Source organism: Chiloscyllium plagiosum, chromosome 31, assembly GCF_004010195.1.
Source record: "Chiloscyllium plagiosum isolate BGI_BamShark_2017 chromosome 31, ASM401019v2, whole genome shotgun sequence".
Lineage (NCBI taxonomy): Eukaryota > Metazoa > Chordata > Chondrichthyes > Orectolobiformes > Hemiscylliidae > Chiloscyllium > Chiloscyllium plagiosum.
This window is the reverse complement of record NC_057740.1, coordinates 45,238,652-45,264,056: the sequence shown is the minus strand read 5'-3', so window position 1 is coordinate 45,264,056 and position 25,405 is coordinate 45,238,652. Positions and strand designations below refer to the sequence as shown.

At 42.1% G+C, this 25,405-nt stretch overlaps 1 protein-coding gene across 1 annotated transcript in view; it reads left to right on the top strand.

Annotated features, from left to right (window-relative positions):
* plekhh3 (pleckstrin homology, MyTH4 and FERM domain containing H3) overlaps positions 1-25,405 on the top strand; it is a 122,516-nt gene that overhangs the window by 68,149 nt on the left and 28,962 nt on the right. Inside the window, exons 5-11 of the mRNA XM_043720701.1 lie at positions 11,018-11,212; positions 13,841-13,998; positions 14,312-14,435; positions 15,888-16,185; positions 18,857-19,064; positions 20,967-21,103; positions 23,748-23,868. Of these exons, the coding sequence (XP_043576636.1) occupies positions 11,018-11,212; positions 13,841-13,998; positions 14,312-14,435; positions 15,888-16,185; positions 18,857-19,064; positions 20,967-21,103; positions 23,748-23,868 (1,241 nt within the window). The remainder of the gene's footprint in view (positions 1-11,017; positions 11,213-13,840; positions 13,999-14,311; positions 14,436-15,887; positions 16,186-18,856; positions 19,065-20,966; positions 21,104-23,747; positions 23,869-25,405) is intronic.

Genomic DNA, 25,405 nt, shown 5'->3' with positions numbered 1-25,405 from the left:
GAAGGGCTTCTGCTTGAAACAGTGATTCTCCTGCTCTTTGGATGCTGCCTGACCTGCTGTGCTTTTCCGGCACCACCCTAATCTCCAGCATCTGCAGTCCTCACTTTCGCCTATAAATGTATAGTATGGAATAGTGCAGAGTCAGCCATGTCCTGGACAATGACAATCTCCAACAAAAGAGAATCTTGATATTAAATGGCATTACCATCACTGAATTTCACGCTATTAAGATTCTGAGGGTTAATCAGAAACTGAACTGGACTAGTTATAGTCGGAGGGAACGGTCTTTGCGAAAAGGGGATCGGGGTGGGGAGGGAAATATATCTCTGGTGGTGGGGTCCGTTTGTAGGTGGCAGAAATGTCAGCAGATGATGCAGTTTATATATACATATTGACTGAGCAGTCAGATATATATAAATTGAATTCATTTGAGTAGTTTTGTGAGATGCCATTTTCCTTCTAATTCACTCAGCCCTGAAGAAGGGCTTATGCCCGAAACGTCGATTCTCCTGTTCCCTGGATGCTGCCTGACCTGCTGCGCTTTTCCAGCAACACATTTTCAGCTAGTTATATTAATACTGTGGTTATAAGAGCAGTTCAGGGCCTAGGAATTGAGTATTGAGTAATTGAGTAATTCACCTTGTGACTCCACAAAGCCTGTCCTCCATCTACAAGTCACAAGTTAAGGGTGTGATGGATACTCTCCACTTGCCTGGATGGGTGCATGTCCAACAACATTAAAGAAACTCAACACCATTCAGAACAAAATTGCGCACATCCACAAACACTCATTCCCATCTCCACCAACACATTTTGGGAAAACAGCACCTTCCAAACCTAGAAATATTACCATATAGAAGGACAAAGATAGCAGATAGATAGGAATATCACCACCTACAAATTCACTTCCAAATCCCAAGCTATTATTACTTGAAAATATGTCTCCATTTCTTCACTGTTTTTGGGTTAAGGCCCTCAAATTCCCTTCCAGCCTGCACTGAGATTGTATAATGGAATATAGGTAGATTAAGTCGACGTGCAAAGAACTGGCAGATGGAATGTAATTTGGGAAAGTGCAAGATTTTTCAGTTTGGAAGGAAAATGGAAAGCATATAAAGCATTCCTTTGTAATTTACTCTTATTCAAGTTGAGCACATTTTTTTTCACTTCAACTTCTGCCCTCCTAATGGAATGCTTAATTGTACCATGTTATGGACTCAATTCCCAGGGATCTTTTACTTCAAGGTAATCTATTAAACCTATCTCATTACACTTCACCAGATCCAAAATAGCCTGATGCCTAGTTGGATCCACAACATATTGTTCTAGGAAACTATCCTGAAAATATCTTATTTTTCTGTTTTTTTTTTAAAGATTACTTTACAGTGTGGAAACAGGCCCTTCGGCCCAACAAGTCCACACCGACCCGCCGAAGCACAAACCACCCATACCCCTACATTTTACCTCTTACCTAACACTACGGACAACTTAGCATGGCCAATTCACCTGACCTGCACATCTTTGGACTGTGGGAGGAAACCGGAGCACCCGGAGGAAACCCACGCAGACGCGGGGAGAATGTGCAAACTCCACACAGTCGGTCGCCTGAGGCGGGAATTGAACCCGGGTCTCTGGCGCTGTGAGGCAGCAGTGCTAACCACTGTGCCACCGTGCCGCCCACAGTATAGCATGTATTTGTACGCTATACTGAAACATCGTCTCAGCATCTACTCTGTCAAGCTTCCTCAGAACCTTGTGTGTTTCAATAAGATCACTCTTCATTCTTATAAACGTTAAGGAATAAAGGCCAAACCTAATTACCTTCATTCCCAGGAATTAGTTGAGTGAGTCTCTTTTGAGCCGCCTGCATAGAGTCCTACAGCACGGTGACAGGCCCTTTGGCTCAAACAGGTCCATGCTGACCAAAATGTCCACCCACGCTAACACCATTTCCCTGTACATATCCTTCTAATCCTTTCTTATCCATGAATTTGTCCAAGTGCCTTCTAAATGATGTTAATTTGACCGACTCAATCACTTCCACTGGCAGCTCATTCCATATGCATACCACCCTCTGTGTAAAAAAGTTGCCCCTCAGGTTCTTGTTTATCCTTTCCCCTCTTACCTTAAACTGATGCCCTCTAGTCCTTGATTCCCCAACCCTGGGAAAAAGACAGTGTGTTCACCCTAGTCATGCCTCTCACAATCTAATACAACTCTGTAAGATCGCCTCGATCTCCTACCCTCTAAAGAAAAAAAAAGTCTTAGCTTGTCTAACCTCTTCCCTAGAATTCAGACCATTGAGACCAGGCAACATCCTTGTAAGTTTCTTCTGCAATATTTCCAGTTTAATAACATCCTTCCTATAGCAAGGTGATCCAAACTGAACGCACTACTCTAAGTGCGGACTCGCCAATGTCCTGTATAATTGCAACATAACTTCCCAACTTCTGTATTCACTACCTGACTGATGAAGGCCAGTGTGCCAAAAGCCTTCTTCACTGCCCTTCTACCTTTCAGAGAACTGTGAATCTGAACTCCCAAGATCCCTCTGTTCTACTCTACTCCTTAAGGCTCTACCATTCACCATGAAACTCCTACCTTGATTTGACTTTCCAAAATGCAAAACCTCACACTTATCTATATTAAACTCCATTTGCCATTTCTTGGCCCGCTTCCCCAGCTGATCAAGGTGCCGCTGCAATTTCTGATAATCTTCCTCACTGTTCATGATACCACTTATTTTAGATTAGTTTAGATTCCCGACAGTGTGGAAACAGGCCCTTCGGCCCAACAAGTCCACACTGACCCTCCAAAGTGCAACCCACCCAGACCCATTCCCCTACGTTCATCCCTGACTAATGCACCTTACCGCTATGGCCAATTTAGCATGGCCAATTCACCTAACCTGCACATCTTTGGACTGTGGGAGGAAACCGGAGCACCCGGAGGAAACCCACGCAGACACGGGGAAAATGTGCAAACTCCACACAGACAGCTGCCCGAGGGAGGAATTGAACCCGGGCCCCTGGCGCTGTGAGGCAGCAGTGCGAACCACTGTGCCACCATGCAGCCCCTATTTAAGTGTCATCAGTGAACTAATCATGCCTTGTACATTCTCAACCAAATTATTGATATAGATAACAAACAGCAGTGACGCCTGAGGCACTCCACTAGTCACAGGCCTCCAGTCCAACAAGCATCCTCCACTAATACCATCTGCTTCCTACCATAAAGCCAATTTTGTATCCAATTTGCCAGCTCGCCCTGGATTCCATGTAATCTAATCTTCCAGAGCCGTTTACCATGTAGAATCTTATAAAAGGACTCACTGAAATCCATATAGACTACTGCCCTGCCCTCATCAACCTTCCTGGTCACTTCATCAAAGAACTCTAACAAATTGGTGAGGCTTGTTATCCACTCACAAAGCCACACTGACTACTCCTAATCAAACCCTGTCTTTCCAAATGCATGTATATCTTATCTCTCAGTTAAAAATCACACAACACCAGGTTATAGTCCAACAGGTTTAATTGGAAGCACTAGCTTTCGGAGCGCCGCTCCTTCATCAATTGGTTGTGGAGGACACAATTGTAAGGCATAGAATTTATAGCAAAAGTTTACAGTCTGATCTAACTGAAATTATACATTGAAAAATACCTTGATTGTCTATTGAGTCTTTCATCTGTTGGAATACCATGATAGTTTCACTTCTTTCATGTGTAAATCACAAAACTTTTTTAAAAAAGTTGCATTCTCAGGTTAACTGTAACAATTGGTGTTAGCTAGACAATATGTTGAAGATGTTAGCCCCCTGTGTTCTCTGTCTATGCCATGATGTTTAGATTGATTCTAATCTAAAAAGTGAGGTAACAGAGTTTTACATGAATTCATGCAGTTTTTGAGCAAAATACAATGTAACTTTGCAAGTACAAATTCACCCCACAAAATATATGCATGTGTGTGCATGTGGGTCTTTGTGTGTGTGTAGGTGTGTCTGGTTGGGGGCTTGAGTGTGTGAGAGAGTGTGTATGTGTGTGTATGTGAGTGTAGAGTGTCTTAAGTCTGTGAGGGGGTGCATGTGTAAGTCTCTGAGAAGATGCATGTGTGAGTGTGTGTGTCTGTAAGGGTGTGTGTGTATCTGTGTGCTTGTCTGTGTATATGTGTGTCCGTTTGTGTGTGTGTATGTGTATAGGAGTGTCTATGTATGTGTGCATCGTATAATGGTGTCACCTGTAGTGTGAAATGAACCCAAGATCCTGGTTGAGGCCCTCCCTATGGGTATGGAACTTAGCTATCAGCCTCTGCTCGGCCACCTTTTGCTGCTGCCTGTCCCGAAATCTGCCATTGGAGGATGGTCACCCGGAGGTCCGAGGTCGAATGTCCTGGACCGCTGAAGTGTTCCCCAACTGGGAGGGAACACTCCTGTCTGTTGTTTGTTGTGCGGTGCCCATTCATCCATTGCCGTAGCCTTTGCTCAGTTTCCCCAATGTACCATGCCTCAGGGCATCCTTGCCTGCAATGTGTAAGATAGACAACATTGGCTGAGTCACATGAGTACTTGCCATGTACATGGTGGGAGATGTCCCCACGTGTAATGGTGGTATCCATGTCCACACTCTGACATGTCTTGCAGTGCCTACCGTGACAGGGTTGCGTGGAGTTGTCCTGAAAGCCGGGAAGCTTGTTACAAGCAAAGATCTGTTTGTGGTTTAGCGGTAGTTTAAAGGCAAGCAGTGGCGGTGTGGGGAAGACTCGCCCAGACCTTCCCCACACCGCCACTGCTTGCCATTAAACAACCGCCAAACCTGAAACAGATTTTTGCTCGTAGCAAGCTTCCCGGCTTTCAGGACAACTCCACGCAACCCTGTCACGGTAGGCGCTGCAAGACGTGTCAGAATGTGGACATGGATACCACCATTACACGTGGGGACATCTCCCACCATGTACATGGCAAGTACTCATGTGACTCAGCCAACGTTGTCTATCTTATACGTTGCAGGCAAGGATGCCCTGAGGCATGGTACATTGGGGAAACCGAGCAAAGGCTACGGCAACGGTTGAACGGGCACCGCACAACAATCAACAGACAGGAGGGTTCCCTCCCAGTTGGGGAACACTTCAGCGGTCCAGGACATTCGACCTCGGTTCTTCGGGTGACCATCCTCCAAGGCAGATTTCGGGATAGGCAGCAGCGAAAAGTGGCCGAGCAGAGGCTGATAGCTAAGTTCCATACCCATAGGGAGGGCCTCAACCGGGATCTTGGGTTCATGTCACACTACAGGTGACACCATTACACTATGCACACACACACATCCTCTCAGAGACTTAGACCACTCTACACTCATGCACACACACATGCACACTCTCTCTCAGACACTCACAACCCCCCCCAACCTCAGACACACACACACACTCCCACGCTCTCACATGGACCCCCTCACAGACTTAAGACACTCTACACTCACATACACACACACATACACACTCTCTCACACAGTCAAGCCCCCAACCAGATGGACCCACATGCACACACATGCATATATTTTGTGGGGTGAATTTGTACTTGCAAAGTTACATTGTACTTTGCTCAAAAACTGCATGAATTCATGTAAAACTCTGTTATCTCACTTTTTAGATTAGAATCAATCTAAACATCATGGCATAGACAGAGAACACGGGGCTAACACCTTCAACACATTGTCTAGCTAACACCAATTTTTACAGTTAACCTGAGAATGCAACTTTTTAAAAAAAGTTTTGTGATTTACACATGAAAGAAGTGAAACTATCATGGTATTCCAACAGATGAAAGACTCAACAGACAATTAAGGTATTTTTCAATGTATAATTTCAGTTAGATCACACTGTAAATTTTTGCTATAAATTCTGTGCCTTACAATTGAGTCCTCCACAACCACCTGATGAAGGAGCGGCGCTCCGAAAGCTAGGTAAAAACAATGACTGCAGATGCTGGAAACCAGAGTCTAGATTAGAGTGGTGCTGGAAAAGCACAGCAGTTCAGGCAGCATCCGAGGAGCAGTAAAATCGACGTTTCGGGCAAAAGCCCTTCATCAGGAATACAGCTCCGAACGCTAGTGTGCTTCCAATTAAACCTGTTGGACTATAACCTGGTGTTGTGTGGTTTTTAACATTGTACACCCCAGTCCAACACCGGCATCTCCAAATCATTATCTCTCAGAATCTTGTCAAGTAACTTACTCAACACAGATGTTAAGCTTATTGATCTGTACTTCCCAGGCTTTTCTTTGCAGCCCTTTGTGAATAATGATGCAACATTCGTTATTCTCCAGTCTTCTGGGACTGCACCCATGCTAAAGATGATGCAAGAGTATCAGCCAGGGACCCTACAGTTTTTTCTCTAGCCTCTATCAGTGTTCTTCGATATATCTGGTCAGGAACAGGAGATTTATATACTTTCATACATTCTAAAACATCCAACACTTCCTTTACTGAGCTATGGACTGTCCCTACGATATCATCTCTAACTTCCCCAAGTTTCCAAGTCTTCATGACTTTCTCCATGTTAAACACAGTGGAGAAATATTCATTGTGAATCTCGCCCATCTCCTGTGGTCCTACTCATATATCTCCAATTTGGCCCTTGAGGAGTCCTATTCTCTCTTTCTCTAGTTATTCTTTTTCCTTAATATACTTAAAGAACCTGTTTGGATTCACCCTAATCTTCTGCGCCAAAGCTATCTTGTGCCCCCTTTTCACCCTCCTGATTTTCTTCTTCAGTAAACTCGTGTATTCCCTGTATACCATCAAGGGTTCCCTTGATCCCAGCTGTCTGTAACTGAGCCATGCCTCCTCCTTTTTTCTGGTCAAAGTCTCAATATCTTGTTATCCAGGGTTCCCTACTCCTGCCGACCTTGCCCTTCACCCTCACAGGAACATGTAGACCTTGGACTCTAGCTATCTCACTTTTAAAGGCCTCCCACTTGCCGGAGGTCCCTTTCCCTGCAAACAAACTACTCCAATCAACCCCTTTAAGCTCCTGTCTAATTCATCAAAATTCTCCTTATCCCAATTTAGAACTTGAACATGTGGACCAGTTTTGTCTCTTTCCATAACTTTTAAAATTAATAGAATTATGGTCACTCGTCCAGAAATGCTCCCCCACTGTCACCTCTGTTATCTGTCGTACCCTATTTCCCAAGAGTTGGTCATATTTTGCCCCTCCCCGAGTAGGAACCTCTATGTACCGCTTGAGGAAACTTTCCTGAATGCACTTAACAAATTCCACCCCATCTAAGCCCTTAGCGCTCTGGCAGTCCCAAACTATGTTAGCAAAATTAAAATCCCCTACTGTGACAACTCTATTCCTCCTGCAAGTTTCCCTGATTTTTCTGCCTATTTGTTCCTCTAATTCCCATTGACTATTTGGTGGGCTATAATAGAATCCCAATAACGTCACCATCCCCTCCTTATTTCTTAGATCCGCCGACAAAGCCTCAGTTATTTCTTCTCTGATTACTGCTGTGATACTCCCCTTAATCAAAAATGGAACTCCCCCTCCTCTTCCTTCCACCCTCATGGCACCCTGCCAGTCCTTCCCTACATTGCCATGTTTCTGTATTGGCTATAATATCTCCAATGTCATTGTATTCCTTCAGTAAATATGCGGGCCAAAACAGCCCTTTGTTTGGAGTCTCTCTCCACTTAAACAATAGTTCACCTTTGATTCTTCCTACATTAAACTCCATCTGCCAAGATTTTGCCCACTCACTCAACCGTTCTATATCCCCTTGGAGGTTCCTATCTCTTCATCACAACATGCTCTCCTACCTATTTTTATATCATCAGTGAAATTGGAAACACTCTAACCCCTCCTCTGAATCATTAATGTAGATGGTAAATAACTGAGGCTCTAGGACTGATCCTTGTGGCATTCTGCTAGCGATGTATTTCCAACCTGCAATAGACCCGTTAATCCGAACTCTGTCTTCTGTATGTTTACCGATTCTCAATAAATGTCACTACAGTATACTCAATATCATTAACTCCTGTCATGTGCAATACCCTTTTATGTGCCACCTTGTCAAATGCCTTCTACCAGTTCCACTTCTTCAACTCTGTAATATCCTCAAAAAATTCTAGCCAAGTTGTCAAACATGTTTTCCCATTCACAAAACCATATTGACTTTTGATTGTGTTAAGCTTTTCTAAATATACTTTGACTTGACTGGAAGGGGAACCTTGCAGGGAAGATGGTAGGCAGCAATGGCAGGAGTTTCTGGAGATAATTTGGAAGGTACAGCAGAAATTCATCCCAAGGAAGAGAAATCAAAGTAAGGGGAGAACAAGGCAACTGTGGCTGGCAAGCAAAGTCTGGAACAGCATAAAAACAAAAGAGATAGCCTACAATATGAACATGAGTGGGAAGGCAGTGGATTGGGAAGCCTTTAATAACCAGCAGAGAACAGTGAAGAAAGCAATGACAAGATGAAATATGAGAGTTAATTACTAATAATATATAAGGAGTTATGAGTTTTTAAAAAATTCTATGTAAGAGAGAGGCCAGAGTGTTTTGGACTGTTGGAAAACTGATTGGAGTAGTAGTAATGGGGAACAAAGAAATGGCAGAGGAACTAAATAGGTACTCGCATCACCTTTCACAGAGGATAACACCAGCAGCATACCAGAACTTCAAGGAGGTCGGGGGGCAGAGATGAGTGTAGTTGCCGTCACTAAGGAGAAGGTGCTGGGGAAGCTGAAAATGGATAAATCACTCAGACTGGATAGACTACACCCCACAGTTCTAAAGGAGATAGCTGAGGAGATTGTGGAGTCATTGGTGATCTTTCAGGAATCACTGGAGTCAGGGAGGATCCCTTGTTTAAGAATCAAGGGAGGGAGGCAGAAGACAAGAAGTTACAGACTGGTTAGCCTGACCTCCGTCATCGGTACAATTTTAGAGTCTGTTATTAAGGATGAGATTGTGTAGTACTTGAAACTTCTTTCAAGTACTACACAATCTCATCCTTAATAACAGACTCTAAAATTGTATGGCAAAATAGGGCTGAGTCAGCATGACTTTGTCAAGAGGTGTTCATAGTTGACAAATCTGTTAGAATTCTTCGAGGAGGTAATGAGCAAGTTAGACAAAGGAGGGTCAGTGGATGTGATCTATTTGGATTTCCTTAAGATCTTTGACAAGGTGCTGCACAGGAGGCTGCTAAATAAGATAAGAGCCTGTGGTGTTAAGGGCAAGATGCTGGAATGGACAGAGGATTGGCTGACTGGCAGAAGGCAGAAAAAGGGATGAAGGGGTCTATTTCAGGGATGTCAGCCAGTGACTAGTGGAGTTCTGCAGGTGTCGGTACTAAGGGCAAAAATATTCACGTTACACATTAATGATCTGGATGAAGGAACTGAGGATGTTGTTGCTATGTTTGCATATGACACAAAGATAAGTCAAGGGACAGCTAGTGTTGAGGAAGCAGAGAGGCTACAGAAGGACTTGGACATGCTAGACAAATGGGCAAAGAAGTCGCAGATGCAATACAGTATAGGAAAGTGTGAGGTTATGCGCTTCGGTAGGAAGAACAGAGATGTAGACTATTTTCTAAATGGGGAAAGGCTTAAGAAATCTGGATCACAAAGGGACCTGGGAGTCCTAATTCAGGATTCTCTCTTAAGGCTGACATGCAAGTTCACTTGACAGTTAGGAAGGGAAATGCAATGGTGACATTCATTTCAAGAGGGCTAGAATATGTGAGCTGAGATGTACTGCTGAGTCTATGCAAGGCTCCGGTCAGACAACATTTAGAATATTGTGAGCAGTTTTGGGCCCTGTATATATGGGAAGGTGTGCTGGCCTTGAAGGAAGTCTAGAGGAAGTTCACAAGAACGATCTTGGGAATGAAGGGCTTGTTATTTGAGGAGTGGTTGAGGATTCTGAGGCTGTACTTACTCAGTGGAATTTAGGAGGATGAGGGGATATCCAATTAAAACTTACAGAATACTGAGAGGTCTGGATAGAGTGGACATGTAGAAGACGTTTCCACTAGTATCAGAGCCTAGGACCTGAGGGCACAGCCTCAGAATGAATGGATGACCCTGTAAAATGGAGATGAAGAGGAATTTCTTCAGTCAGACAGTGGTGAATCTGTTGAACACATTGCCATAGAAGACTGTGGAGACCAAGTCATTGAATGTATTTAAGACAGAGATAGATAGGCTCATGATTAGTAAGGGGATCAAAGGTTACAGGGAAAAGGCAGGCGAATGGGGTTGAGAAACATATCAGCCATCATTGAATGGTAGAACAGACTCAATGGGCCGAATGACTAATTTGGTCCGAATGTTTTATGATCTATTTCTTCACTAGTAATGGATTCTAGCATTTTCTCAATGACAAGATGTTAATCCTATGATGTGATGGCCTGTAGTTTTCTAGTTTCCATCTCCCTCTCTCTTGATCAGGAACATCATGTTAGTGGTTTCCAAGTCAACCAGAACTTTCTGGAAACAGAAAGTTCTGGAATACTTCAAGCCATGCCTCCACTATCTCTACAGCCACTTCCTTTAAAACCTTTGGATGCAGGCAATCAAGTACTGGTGACCAGTTTGTTTTTAATCCCATTACAAAATATTTAGTCCCACACAATAGACACAGTGATATGATCTTTCCTCCATTTGCACTTTGCTTATCTGTTATCTTTGGGATGTTTATTGAGTCCTCCATTGTGAAGACTGCTTTAAGTTATCTGCTGTTTCCTTGTTCCCTATTATTAATTCTCCAGTTGCATCCTCCAACACTTATATTAGCTATCCTTTCTTTTTATATCCCTTGAATTCTTGCTGTGTGTTTTTATATGTATTGTCTATTTACCTTTGTGATCAATTTAGTCAGCTGCTGCTTAAAAAAATCCCAGTTTTCTTATTGAATGATGGAGAAGCACAGAATGGCCTACTCTGTTCCTAAATCTTAAGTTCCAGATATGATGATGCCCATTTCTTATCTGTTCCTCTTGTTCATTGCTAGGTTGGCTGTTTAAAGAGGTACAGCATAATGTGAAGGCACCTTGGCTAAGGGTTCGGAAACATTGGTTTGTGCTGACACAGGATTCGCTGGATTATTACACCAATAATGAACTGAATGCAAAGCAACTTGGCATGCTGGTCCTGACCAGTCTATGCTCTGTACTCTGGCCTGATAAGGGCACATACAAGGGAACAGGTAAAGATTCCGAATGGATATTCGATCCTGTAACAACTGGCAGCAGGTAGCAATATGAAGCATTTGTGGCTCTTTTGTGTATATAAAAGCATTATTCACCAAATCAAACCCCCAAACTAGAAATTGAAAACAGTGACAGTAATGTTCTTGGGTTGCATGTCTATCAGAGAAATGAGAATCAAGGAGTCAAGGGAAATGAGAAGAAGCTGAAAGTGAATGGAGTACAAGATCAGTGATAGGAGGTGTGGAAATGGCCCATTTTCTTTAAGGATAGAGCACCTTAGCAGCAAAGGCATAGGCAGGGTGCAAGGAGTTTATGCATCATCTCTGGATTTGCTTGTTTGTGCTGGATGTAGGAACCATGTGAAAATTACATCACTGAAAGAGGCCATTCAGCTCATTGTGTCTGTACTGGCTGAGTAAACTAGCACTCATTCTAATCACACTTTCCAGCACTTGGCCCATAGCCTTGCTTTAAGTGCAGATCCAGGTTCCTGTCAAATAAGTTGAGGGTTTTCACCCCAACCATTCAACTGGGAAGAAAATTCCAGACTCCCACCAACTGTGTACCCATTTCCCAAACTAGAAGTCGGTGTGTCAGTGTGCTGATCAGCATGCGCAGAATGTGGAATGTTACCTGCCACCCTTGGTGAAAAAGGTTTTCCTCATGTCCCTTCTAATCTTTCTACCAATCACTTTTAATCTGTTACCCTGATAAATGACATCCTCAACCCTCCACTAGGAGAAAAGAGGTCTTCCCTGTGCTCTCTGTTCAAGCCCCTCATAAGTTTGTACACTTCAATTCAGCCCTCAACTGCACTGTTCTGAGGGGGAAAACAAAACCAAAAGAACCCTTCCAACATTAATCCCTACTCTTGTATTCAAAACCTCATCCAGTAAAGGAAAGAATGCTGTAGTGTCATCCATCTATTTGGAGAGTGAGAAAGGCCTTGGAATGCCTAAAATCCCTCTTGAATGTTAGGTATGAGTCTCTTGGTTTAGTGAGAAGGCCAAAATGGGAAAGTATTTTAAACTTCTCTTTGATGGGTCCAGAAGTGTATCTATTAATGTGTTCATGTTCCTCTTGAGAAATGTGTCAGGTCGATTGACATGACTGGTACCCAGAGAATGCCTCTCTTTCTCAAATCCTCAGCTGATCTGTTGGCTGTACTTCCATTTGTCTGATGCACTTTTATCTGTTCACAGTGGATGAATGGTTGATGTTTAGGGTGATATGGTGGCTCAGTGGTTAGCACTTCTGCCTCACAGTGCCAGGGACCTGTGTTCAATTCCAGCCTCTGGCGACTGTGTGGAGTTTGCACATTGTCCCTGTGTCTGTGCGGGTTTCCTGTGGATGCTCCGGTTTCCTCCCACAGCCCAAATTTGTGCAGGTTAGGTGAATTGGCCATGCTACATTGCCCATAGTATTCAGGGATGTGTTGATTATGTGTATTAGTCAGGGTTATATATAGAGTAACAGGATAGGGGAATGGGTCTGTGTGGGTTATTCTTCAGAGGGTTGGTGTGGACTTGTTGGGCCAAAGGGCCTGTCTCCACATTGTAGGAATTCTATGATTCTGTGAATGTTATAGGTACATTTCCAGGAAAGCTAGATAGGTATCTGAGGGAGAGAAGAACAGAGTTTACAATAAGATTAGATTAGTTTACTTACAGTGTGGAAACAGGCCTTTCGACCCAACAATTCCACACAGACCCGCCGAAGCGCAACCCACCCAGACCCATTCCCCTACATTTACCCCTTCACCTAACACTACGGGCAATTTAGCATGGCCAGTTCACCTAATCTGCACATTTCTGGACTGTGGGAGGAAATTGGAGCACCTGGAGGAAACCCACACAGACACGGGGAGAATGTGCAAACTCCACACAGTCAGTCAGTCGCCTGAGGTGGGAATTGAACCTGGGTCTCTGGCGCTGTGAGGCAGCAGTGCTAACCACTGTGCCACCGTGCCGCCCACATTGATAGGGTTAAAGTAGAAAAAGCAGAGGTGACTTGAATGGACCATAAACTCCAGCAGAGACTAGTTGTGCCAAATGGCCTATTTATGCTGTATAGTTAATATTTATGATTATCCTCCTGTCCATGGGTGACCTCTTGCTTCACATATCCTCTGCTTTGAAATGTCTTTTTTCATTTACCCTGAAATTTCGCTTCAAAAACGTTTTTGTTCATATGGAGTTCAATTCTTAAGATTCATAAATCTCTAGAATCTCTTAATGTTATTTAGTCAATGACCTGGCATATTTCTGTCATTTCCTTATTTGTATTCTGTTATTGCCTAGGTTCTCCTCTCTTTCTCATCTCGCTGTTAATTCCTTGTGTAACTAAAAATTTCACTGATCAGCAACATGATACCAATGTGTGAATAAACACTGACTTTGTACAGTTACAGTGAGTGACCCTTAACCCTGTATAAACATTGACTCTGTACAGTTATAGTGAGAGACCCTTACCCTGTTGAATAAACACTGACCCTGTACTTTTACACCGTGAGTGATCCTTATCCTGAGTAAACACTAGCTTTGTACAGTTACACAGTGCCGTGACCTTTACCTTATTGAATAAACACAGGAAATTAGTTCTGATAATTTCATGGTTATTTTCAGGCTACTGGAACATCACAGTGTATGGACGGAAACATCACTACCAACTGTATACAAAGCACCTGAACCAATGCATTCAGTGGGCCTGTGCTATTCAGAATGTCATCAATTGTAAAGCTCCTGTGGAGACACCAACACTGCTCCTAATTCAAGACATTGAGGTATTCTCCAAAGGATCCATAATTCCTCATTGACATAGTGATCTATTGAAGAGCAGGCATTTGATATTAAATAACCGAGGATGCAATTTAAAGAATTCATTTTGACCAAGTTCAGAATTTGGAGTTTTCTTTTTAGCTCTTGCTTTTTCTGTTTATGGATTCTGATTAAGTTGCTGTATTTTTCCAGCAAGTGCAGTCTTTAGCTTTTGATTTTCCCATCAGGTATTTTATGGAATTGCCTCCTCTCTTGTCTGATTCTGACTGAGGTGAACTCCTGACCCCAGCTCCTGAAAATAATGCTTATTTATTCCAGGAGAACTGCACTAATTCTGAAGTCCTGGAAAACATTTACAAATGGAATCCTATTCTCCAGCACACTCAGAACCCACTTTATTCTCCTCTGCTTCCATTCCCCTATGGAATAGGGGCTCACCACCGTAAGTGCAAGCTCTTCTTTGGTTATTGAATGTAAACTTCTGCAAATAAATTGTAAACTTCCGCTGGTAGACATTGTTTACTTTAACTGTAATAAAGCCTTTGACAAGGTTCCACATGGTAGACGTATGAGTGAAATCAGATCACATGGGATTCAGGGTGAGCTTGCCAGTTGGAATCAAAATTAACTTAACGGCAGGACAAAGAGAGTTGTGTTGAAGTGTTGTTTTTCGGACTGGAGGCCTGATATCAGATGTGTTTCATAGGGATCGGTACTGGTTCCACTTTTGTTTGCCATTTATGTAAATGATTTAGACAATATAGAAGGCATGGTTAGTAAGTTTGCAGATGACACTAATATTGGTGGTATAGTGGAGAGTGAAGAAGGATATCTAAGATTACAAAGAGACCTTGACCAATTGGATCAATTGGCTGAAGATTGGCAGATAGAGGTCATTTGCATAAATGTGAGATATTGCATTTTGGTAAAATAAGAAAAGAACAGGACTTCTACAATTAAAAGTAGGATCTTGGGTAGTGCTGTAGAACAGAGAAACTCTAATTCTTTGAAGTTTGCATCCCTTGGCAGACAAGCTGATTAAGAGGGTGTTTAGCATTTTTGCCTTCATTGCTCAGACCTTTACGTGCAAGATTGCGACGTCATGTTAAGGTTGTACAGGATGTTGGTGAGGCCTCTTCTGGAATACTGTATCCAGTTATGGTCACCCTGTTATAGGAAGGATCTTATGAAGCTGGAGAGAGTTCAGCAAAGATTTACCAGGATGTTGCTGGGAATGGAGGCTTTGAGTTATAAGGAGAAGCTGGATAGGCTGGGATTTTTTTCATTGGAACATAGGAGGTTGAGAGGTGACCTTACAGAGGTTTATAATATCATGATGGTATTGATCAGGTGAATGGCAGGTGTCTTTTCCCTTGGATGGGGAATTTCAAGACAAGTGGGCATATTTTTAAGGTGAAAGGAGAAAGATTTAAAGAAATTATGAGGGGCAACTTTTTTTTTTACACAGAGTGCTTTCTGTGTGGAATGAACTTCTAGAGGAGGTGGTGGATGTGGGTACAATTACAATGTTTAAAGAGATTTGGATAATTACATGAATAGGAAATGTTTGGAGGAAAATGGGCCAAGCGCAGACAGATAGGACCAGTTTAGTTAGGGTTATGCTCAGCCTAGACTGGTTGGACTGAAGTGTCTGTTTCTGAATGACTCTGTGACTATGATTCTTGTTAAAACCCTGAAATAATAGATTAATATCAAATGGAAAACTTTATTGTTGAATTACATATTTGGAATAATTCAGAAAGTTTGAGAAAAAGATCGGGAAGATGTGGAGGGTAAGGAGAAGGGTGATATACTACATTGTGGGATTGAAAACAAATGGTAGAGAACTATCATGACAGTCTGGTCATGTTGTATTGTTGCTTTTTTTTTCTAGTCAAGAATACTAAAGGCTATACAACACTCCATGATGAAGCTGTCAAAGTCTTCAATTCACTGCAGCATCTAGAGACCGAACAAGATCCAATCCCTCTCATTCAGGGTATACTGCAAACCTGCCTTGACCTGGAGGCTCTCCGTGATGAAATCTACTGTCAACTGATTAAGCAGACAAGCAACCCCCCACATGTGGGAAGCATCAGTGATCTGCGAAACTGGCAGCTACTGACTTGCATGAGTGTTACCTTCCTCCCCAGTAACACTGTTCTCAAATACCTTCGGTTCCACATTAAACGGTGAGACTATACAAATGCAGAGTCACTACACTGCAGGAAAAATTGCTCCATGTTTCCATTGCCAGATTACAGAAGCGAAATGTTTGAATATCCAGATGCACGTGGTCACGGAATAGAGTAAAAATTGTACAGAAGAAAATTTAAACTTTTGATTAAATGTGAAGAGTTTTAATTTTGTCAGTTGTCATTGGAAAAGCATCCCACATTCATAGCCATGGCACAGTGGTTAGCACTGCTGCCTCACAACAGCAGAGGCCCGGGTTCAATTCCTGCCTTGGGCAACTATCTGTGTGGAGTCTGCACATTCTCCCCATGTCTGCGTGGGTTTCCTCCGGGTGCACCGGTTTCCTCCCACAGTCCAAAGATGTGCAGATTAGTTGAATTGGCCATGCTAAATTGCCCGTAGTGTTAGATATAGGGGAATGGGTCTGGGTGGGTTGCTCTTCGATGGGTCGGTGTAGACTTGTTGGGCCGAAGGGCCTGTTTCCACACTGTAAGTAATCTAAATTAATCTAAAGCTCAAGCAGGCCATTTGACTTAACAAGTCCACGTTGGTTCTCTGTAATTCCTTTTTGAAATAATTCTTCATATCTATTCTTATTCTTGTGCACAGTGACTTTCACATCATCAGTCTTCACTGTATTTAAAAAAAGGTTGTCTTCACCGCCTTGTATCTCTTGCTTTAATTCTGAAGCCCTAAATCCCATAGCTTTTGCTTAACTGCTCTTAATCCGTAATGCACCCTCAAAGACCAATGTACATGCATTCAGGCTCTTTAGAACTGGGCAATTGAATCTCTATTGCCACTTCCTATCCCTTCTGTCAAAGTGCATCACCTCTCACTTCCATTTGTCCCCTTTCTGCCCATTCTGCCACCCCATTTATGACTTGTTGCAGTTGTTTGATATCATCCTGATTGTCAGCAACACTCCAAATTTAGTGAACCTACAAATTTTACTCTCTATTTGAATATCAAACTTATTTGTATCGAAAAAAAAGTAATCCGAGTACTGGCTGTTTGGTAACACCTTGGTGCTTCATCCTCCAGTGTAAAAATAAACTATCACAATTTGCTATTTCCTGCCCTTCAGACAAGGTTTTATTCAAGGTGACATCCGGCACTCTTATTCTATAGGCCTGAATTTGGTTAGCCAGCCTTTTCTGTGTTAATTTGTTTAAAAAAAACTCCAGTTAAACTCCAATTAGATTAATTGAACACAACTTGCCTCTTACAAATTTGCATTGATCCTCCATAATTAACTCAAACTTCTCCAAGTGTCAGTTGCTTTTTCTTTGATTCTTATTTCTAAAATCTTACCTACTGCTGATGTCATACTGAGTGACCTATACTTATCAAAATGCCTTACACCCTTAAAAACACATGTAACACTTGTCCCTCTCCAACCCTCTGGCAATTCTCCCATTTCAAGTGAAAAATTGGAAGATTATAGCAAGTCCTTCGATATCTCCATTCCCCCCATCTTTGGCAGCCTGGATATAAGGAATCCAGAGCTGGTTATTTATCTACTATAACTGGTTTTCAGTCATTTCTGCATTCATTACTTTCGTCATTTTCACCCCATTCGTTACTTTTCTTATCTCCACGTCTACAGACATTTTATCAGTTTCCTCTTCCTTTGTGAGCACTTTATGTAAATTACTCATAAAGTATTTTTGTCTTGCTGTGTATGTTGAAGCATTTTAAATAAACTGAATTCCAGTGACTATGACGAGGAGTTTGGGCAGGCAATGCCTGAGTGTACGATGGAGGCAGATACAATTATGATTTTCAGAAGACAATTGCATAATTATCTGGGGCTGCATGATGGCTCAGTGGTAATGACAGCTGCCTCATAGTGCCAGGGACCCAGGCTCAATTTCAGCCAGGGGTGACTATGTGTGGAGTTTGCACATTCTCTTTGTGTCTCTGAGAGATTTGTCTGGGTGTTTTGATTTCTTCCCAAGTCCAAAAATGTGCAGGTCAGGTGGATTGACCATGTTAAAATTGTCCCATAGTGTCTAGGGATGTGCAGGCTCGGTGGGTTAGCTATGGGAAATGCAGGGGGGCCAGTGTGGACCCTAAAAGGTTAATGGTCTGTTTCCACACTGTAGGGATTCTATGAAGAGAAAGTACTTCAGTGTTACAGAGAAAGAGAGGAGGAGTGGGACTGAGTTATTCTTGCAGAGAGACCAGCGTTAATGGTCAAATGGTTTCCTTTGTGCTGTAATTATTCTGTGAAGCTACGATTTGTACAGTCTAAGAATTTCATAGCTTCCAACCTCCACTCCTAACATTGAAGCCTTTAAACAATTAAAATGGTATTAAAAATATGTTTTTAAACAAAAGAGGTTTGCACCTGATCTATAATACCTGGAGGGATATCCAGAAATGGGGACTTTGTGAAATTTATTCCCCCCTTTGCTTGTGTGCTGCTTAGCTGTAGTGATATTGCACAGAAATGTAGATCAAAAACCTGCTCATTCTGAGTCATTGACAGCATGTGTCACTCTTGTTCTCCAAATGTTGAGCACTAATCCTTTATTGGAAGATGATAATCATTTCACCAGTAATTGAAAGCTCTTCTGAGTCACATATGGGGTGGAAATCACCTCTTTTTAAGTTTACGATTAACTTTTTATGTTTTGTTGTACATATTTTCTATCTTTATAGGTCACAGGACCAATTTCCAGAGACTGAAGTATATAAATATGCAGAATTCATCGCAGATTCATTAGTGAGAACCAAATGCAGAAAACGTGTACCATCTTGTGAAGAAATTCTGGTCTTGATGCGGCGAGAGGAGATGAGTTGCACCATTCATTACGCTGGCTCCAAATTTTGCAGGATCACCATTAGTTCGCATTCAACAGCTGGAGAGGTAAGAGAAAAGCTAACAAAGTGGGGCACAGATTATGGACAGAAAGTGTTAACTCTGTGCTTTGAGTCCAGAAGGCTGTATAGCGTCTAGTTGAAAGGCAAGTTGCTGTTCTTCAAACTTGCTTTGAGCTTCATTGGGAAATTTCAGGAGGCTAAGGACCGGGAGGTTAGCCTGAGAATGAAATGAAAAATTCAAATGATAGGTGATCAGACGCTGAAAACAATGCTTTTGAAATTAATAGAGATATTCTGCAATGTAGTCACCCAACCTGAATATGGTCTTCACAGTGTCAAACAGGCTGCCTTATGAGCAGTGAATTCAGTGTACAAAATTGGAGAATGGAGATGTAAATTGCCGTTCACCAGGAAGGAGTGTTTTGGATCTCAGACAATGAGACATGCAAAAGTATGGTTGAACCTCCTGTACTTGAATGGGAATGGGCATGGGAAGAATAAAAGTCATGAGGGTGCTTGAGGAATGGACCAGGGTATCACAAAGGCAGTGGTCCCTATGGATTACTGAGATGGGAAGGCAGGGTATGATGTGGGATATGCATCACAGCTGAGATAATGGAAATGGTGGAGATTAACATGGAGATTGGTGTGGTGGAAAATTAGGCCAGGGAGAACACTATCATGGTTCTGTGGAAGTGGGTGAAATGGTGAGAGCAGAAGTGAACAAAACAGAGCAAAAAGAGATCAAAGACCCTGAGGGGTGGCCATTCAGGGAGAGTGTAATTATTGATTAAGGTAAAAGCTAGATATCAGAAAGTTGCAATATCCAAACTGATGGGACAGAGCTGGAGAAACTAGAAGAATGGGACACCACCCTAACAGGAAGTGGAGTGTAAGCAAATGGAGCCAATAGGGTTGAAGACATGCAATGAACTTTCACTGATCCTCTAAAGTACAAACAGGAAAGTTGAAGAAAGAGCTGAGATTTACCGATAAGAGAGAGGTGAAAATTGGAGGCCGAGGTTATGGTGTTTTCCAGATGGGACAGAAGCAGGACTAAGCACCGATACAGCCATTGATGTACCAGTAAAGGAGTAAATGTGTCTGGGAGAAGAAATATTTCTTATATGCCACAGAAGGATGGTAAGCTAAGAACTATCCAAGTGAGGGGTGCTATGGTCTGAATGGGGTTTGATAGCTTCTCCCCTGTCCCAGTTCTACTGGTTGTCGACCACAGTGACTCCAGCTGTTGCCCTAGGGAAAGGGGTTGCTGTGTAAGGTTGAGGGTCTTAGAGTGAGTTTGAAGGACCTATTTCTTTAATAGAGGATATAGTTTTAAAGTAATTAGTGGAAGGATTAGAAGAGGGTTGAGGTGCAATGTTTTCACCCTCAACCAGGTTGTTGGTGAGCATCTTGAATTTACAGCCCTAAAGTGAGGTAACAACCCTCATCACTGCTTTTCAAAAAAACAAAGTTAGACATTACAGTTGGAGTTCTGTAACCTACAGGATGCAGACCAAGAGCATAACATTGAGACCAGACCGGATCACTCATTTACAGCCAGTGTAGTTACGATGGATCAAATAGCCATCTCCTGTGCTGTAATTGTTTTTGTTTCTATCTTTCCCACTGATTTAGAGCAGAACCCCGAGCTCATTTTCTCCTCTATCATCCAAAGGCAGTGTGGCCTGACCAGGAGTAGTTAACTCTTTTGCACTGGATTCAAATGTGGGTCCCCATTCTTGGTCTGATGCTGTCACAACAGATTATGGCCAGGTGTGCCAGGCTCAATGGGAAGTCACATGCTTTTCATTTTCTCAATGTTCCCAAATGTATCACTGAGTTTGCTGCAGATATGAAATGGCACACACAGTAACCCATCACACATTGCCATCTACATGCCAGTGTGACCAACCTAAGCTCACTTCTTTCCTTTGCTCCACTGCAGGTTGTGAACAGTTTGCTGGTGACACTTGGTTTAAGACAAAGTCGAAATCGGTTTGCTCTTTTTGAACAGAACTTAACTGATCAGTGGCTCGTGGCAGATGACACTGTTGTAGCGGACATTATAACCAGGTTTGAAAAGTAAATATCCAAGTTTTATATTGTTTAGTACTGTGTTAAACTATTATACTAACAACCAGTTTTGGATTGTCAGACAGGCTCACAGTGTGGCTTACTTATAATTACTGAAAGCTTTGCAGTTAAGACACAGACATATATTGTGCCTGTTTGAAAGCAATAAAACAAATGTCAGCCTTTGGCCTATTTCTCAGAGCAAAAAATTAAACAAGTGTCAACCTGTCTGGTTTAAAATGCAAATAAAGCCTGCAGTTAACTTGTGCATTCTCCATGGCCATATATCTACCAAACACTACGCACTTGCTAACAAATCAGCATTATCCTATCATACAGTATAAATGTTGTTTCCTTTTAAGGTGGTAATTCTTTTAAATTGTCCTGATGAGTGCAAAATGAAAAGCTTCAATAAAATGTTTAAGGCAAAACATTATGGATAGAATGAAGAAAAGGATTTAAGACTATTGGGAGAGTTGTGTGCACACCTAGGGACTTCAAATTTGATAATTGCCAATCAATCCTGTTCAGAGATATTACATACCTCCGGAGCAGGTGTGACTTGAGCCCAGGCCTCCTGGCTCAGTTGTAGGGACCCTACCATTACATCTCAAGAGCCCTCTACTTTAAGTTATATATAGATTGAGATAAGCAGACGAGCATTTTAAAAGGTAGTTAATATTGTTTCCTGCAACAATATATCTTCAAATCAAAATATGGCCATGTCCTAGTAATAAACCAGGCTCCATTAACAGTTCAGATTAGATTAGATTAGATTACTTACAGCGTGGAAACAGGCTCTTCGGCCCAATAAGTCCACACCGACCCTCCGAAGAGCAACCCACCCAGACTCATTCCCCTACATTTACCCCTTCATCTAACACTATGGGCAATTTAAGGGCATGGCCAATTCACCTAACCTGCACATTTTTTTTTGGACTGTGGGAGGAAACCGGAGCACCCGCAGACACAGAAAGAATGTGCAAACTCCACAGACAGTTGTCCTGGGTGGGAATTGAACCCGGGTCTCTGGTGCTGTGAGGCAGCAGTGCTAACCACTGTGCCGTTGGTGAGCATTTATTTAATAATGGCCATTCATTGTAGGTGATTAAAGGACAGAAACTTGAAACAGTTAAGATTCTAGATTGAGTCTGACTTCAATGTTATGAGTTAGAGATTATTCACTGTAAACTTGGCAAATCTGTTAATGATTGCAACATCAGAAGATCACTAGGTAGTGTTTAAAAAGAAGCTTTGGAATGAGAAATGCAAAAGATAAGGAAAAGGGTGACAATTATCAAAATGGAGTACAAAGAGAAATTAGAAAAGATTGTAAAAGTCATCCTTGAAAACGGAATGGTGATATTGTCAATGATAATTACTGTTGGTGAGTTTTGAGAAGAATTTTGGCACAGGTTGAGGTTCTGGATATAGGTTTGCTTGCTGAACTGGAAGGTTCATTTCCAGACATTTTGTCACCATACTAGGTAACATCTTCTGTGGGCCTCCAGGCAAAGCACTTTTCATGATTCCTGCTTTCTATTTATATGTTTGGGTTTCTTTGGATTGGTGATGTCATTTCCTGTGGTGATATCATTTCCTGTTCTATTTCTCAGGGGAGTGGAAGATGGGGTCTGACTCGATGTGTTCGTTGATAAAGGTCTGGTTGGAACTCTATCAACAAACACATCGAGTCAGACCCCATCTACACCCCCTGAGAAAAAGAACAGGAAATGACATCACCACAGGAAATGATATCACCAACCCAAACATAGAAAGCAGGAATCACGAACAATGGTTCTCCCGGAGGCCCACTGAAGATGCTACCTAGTAGGGTGACGAAATGTCTGGAAACGAACCTTCCAGCTCAGCGAGCAAACCTACATCCAGAATTACTGTTGGTACTTACAGTTGAAATAGAATAACATTAAATATATCCCAAAAAATATTAAAATAGGGTGGAAATTAATGTCCTCCTGTGAAGTGAGTTGGGAAATGAGGGGACCTTTAATCAGGAGAGAGAGAGGGTACCAGATGAGGGTGCTGCTATCTTTCTGCCTCTGTCCTGCTTATGTCTGGGATAGGAAGGCTCAAGGACGACTCTTCACCCTGTCACCACAATGCTTTTAGCACAACTAGGAATGTGGCAAAACAATGGTGATCAAGCAAAAAGTCAGGGTTAGGACAAAACAGCTTCCATTATAGGGTTTTAAGGGAAGTGGGTGCATGTATTACAGATGCACTTGCTGTTATCTCTTGGCTTGAATCTATCCCTGAAGTTAGAAAATTACCTGTCTGTTCTTGAAGAATGTGAGGAAGGAAATAGGGAATTACTCAACTGATTAGTCAATGTCTGTTGTCAGGAAATTATTGTGACTAATTACCTTGAAAGGACAAAGTGACTATATACCTTGAAAATTCTCTGATCGGGGAGATATATTAAATTGTGATCCCCATATAAACTGAGCATTCTTAACATTCGTCCTGAAGAATGCAAGAGGAAAATTTTGAAAGCTTTTATTTTTCTGCAAGATTTGAGTCCTGCATCATCAAGCAACTATTGGTTTGTATAATCTGTTACTTAGCCATGCTTTGTATCAAGGAGAGAGTGGCCCATTTGTTTGTACTTAGAGTTTTTACTTCTTTCTTCCAGTCTTGCTATAAATGTGGAAGAGCCAGAAAACCAGTGGAAGCTTTATTTTAAATTGTACTGTTTCCTGGATTCGGATAATATTCCAAAGAATAACTTGGAATTCGCTCTTCTGTTTGAACAGGTAAGAAGTTAGCACCAGGATGGTCATTGGGTTACCCCATTGTTTGGTCAGCTGTGACAGTTGGTCAACAATGTTAATTATCAATTCTTTCTCCTCATCAATTTCTTCAATATCAGTCTTATTAAGACATCAATTAGATCTGATCCTGTGGCCAACTGTTTCTATTGGTCTATGTCTATAGCACCTATGATTCAGTTTACATCTTTACACCTTATTAGAGGGACGTTTTTCAAGTGCTAAATTGTGCTGATTAGATATTTGGGATAGCTGACAGGAAGAGGGGTTTTACCGATGCAGAAAGGACGAACATGAAACACTGTAGGTTGCTGTAATAAAGATCTTCACATCGTAGAAAAAATTAGGAAATGAGGAATATAAAGGAAGCAGGAAAAAATGTAATCAAAAAATTAGGAAGGCTGAAAGGGTCTATGACCTTGGCAAGTAGGATTAAGGAGAACTCTAAGGCATTTTAGGAACAAGGGGGAAGGGTAGGTTTACTCAAGACAAAGGAGAGAATTTACGTGTGGAACCAGAGGAAGTGTGTGATGTCCTTATTCACCAAGGAGAATGACACGGATGATAAGATTAGGGAGGGGAATGTTGATATTCACGTCACGTCCAAAAATGTGCAGGTTAGGTGAATTGGCCATGCTAAATTGCCCATAGTGTTAGATAAAGGGGTAAATGTAGGGGAATGGGTCTGGGTGGGTTACGCTTCGGCGGGTCGGTGTGGACTTGTTGGGCCGAAGGCCCTGTTTTCACACTGTAAGTAATCTAATCTAATCAAATCATGTCAATATTAAGAAGAAAGTGGTGTTCGGTATTTTGAAAAACGTTAGGGTAGATAAGTCCTCGTGGACTAATGGGACCTATCCTGGGACTCTGAGGAAGGTAAGGGAGGAGATTGCTGGCACTTTGACAGAGATATTTGTATCCTCTTCAACCTGATGTCCCAGAAAACTGGAGAATAGCCAATGGTGCTCATTTGTTTAAGAAGGGCAACAGGGTACTCTAGGAAATTATAGGCCAGTGAGCCTTGCATTGTGGTAGGGAAACTAATGAAGAAGATTCTTAGGGACAAGATTTACTTGCATTTGGAAAAGAATGGACTTATTAGGGATAGTCAGCGTAGCTTTATGATGGGAGGTCTTGTTTCATAAACTTAATTGAATTTTTTGAGGAAGAGATGAAGATCATTGATGAAGGTAGGACAGTGGATGTTGTTTACATGGATTTGACTAAAGCATTTGATAAGGTCTCTCATGGTAGGCTGGACCAGAAGATGAAGTCACATGGGATTTACGGCAAGTTGGTAAATTGGATACAAAATTGGCTTGGTCACAGAAGATAGAAGGTACTTGTGGAGGTCTGCACCCAGTGGCATTCCTCAAGGATCAGGATTGGGACCTCTATTGTTTGTAATTTATTTAAATGACTTGGATGAAAATGTGGGTGGTCTGATTAGTCAGTTTGCAGTCTCCATGATAATTTGTGGAGTTGTGGAGAGTGATACAGGTATCAGTTGGAAAGTTAGGTG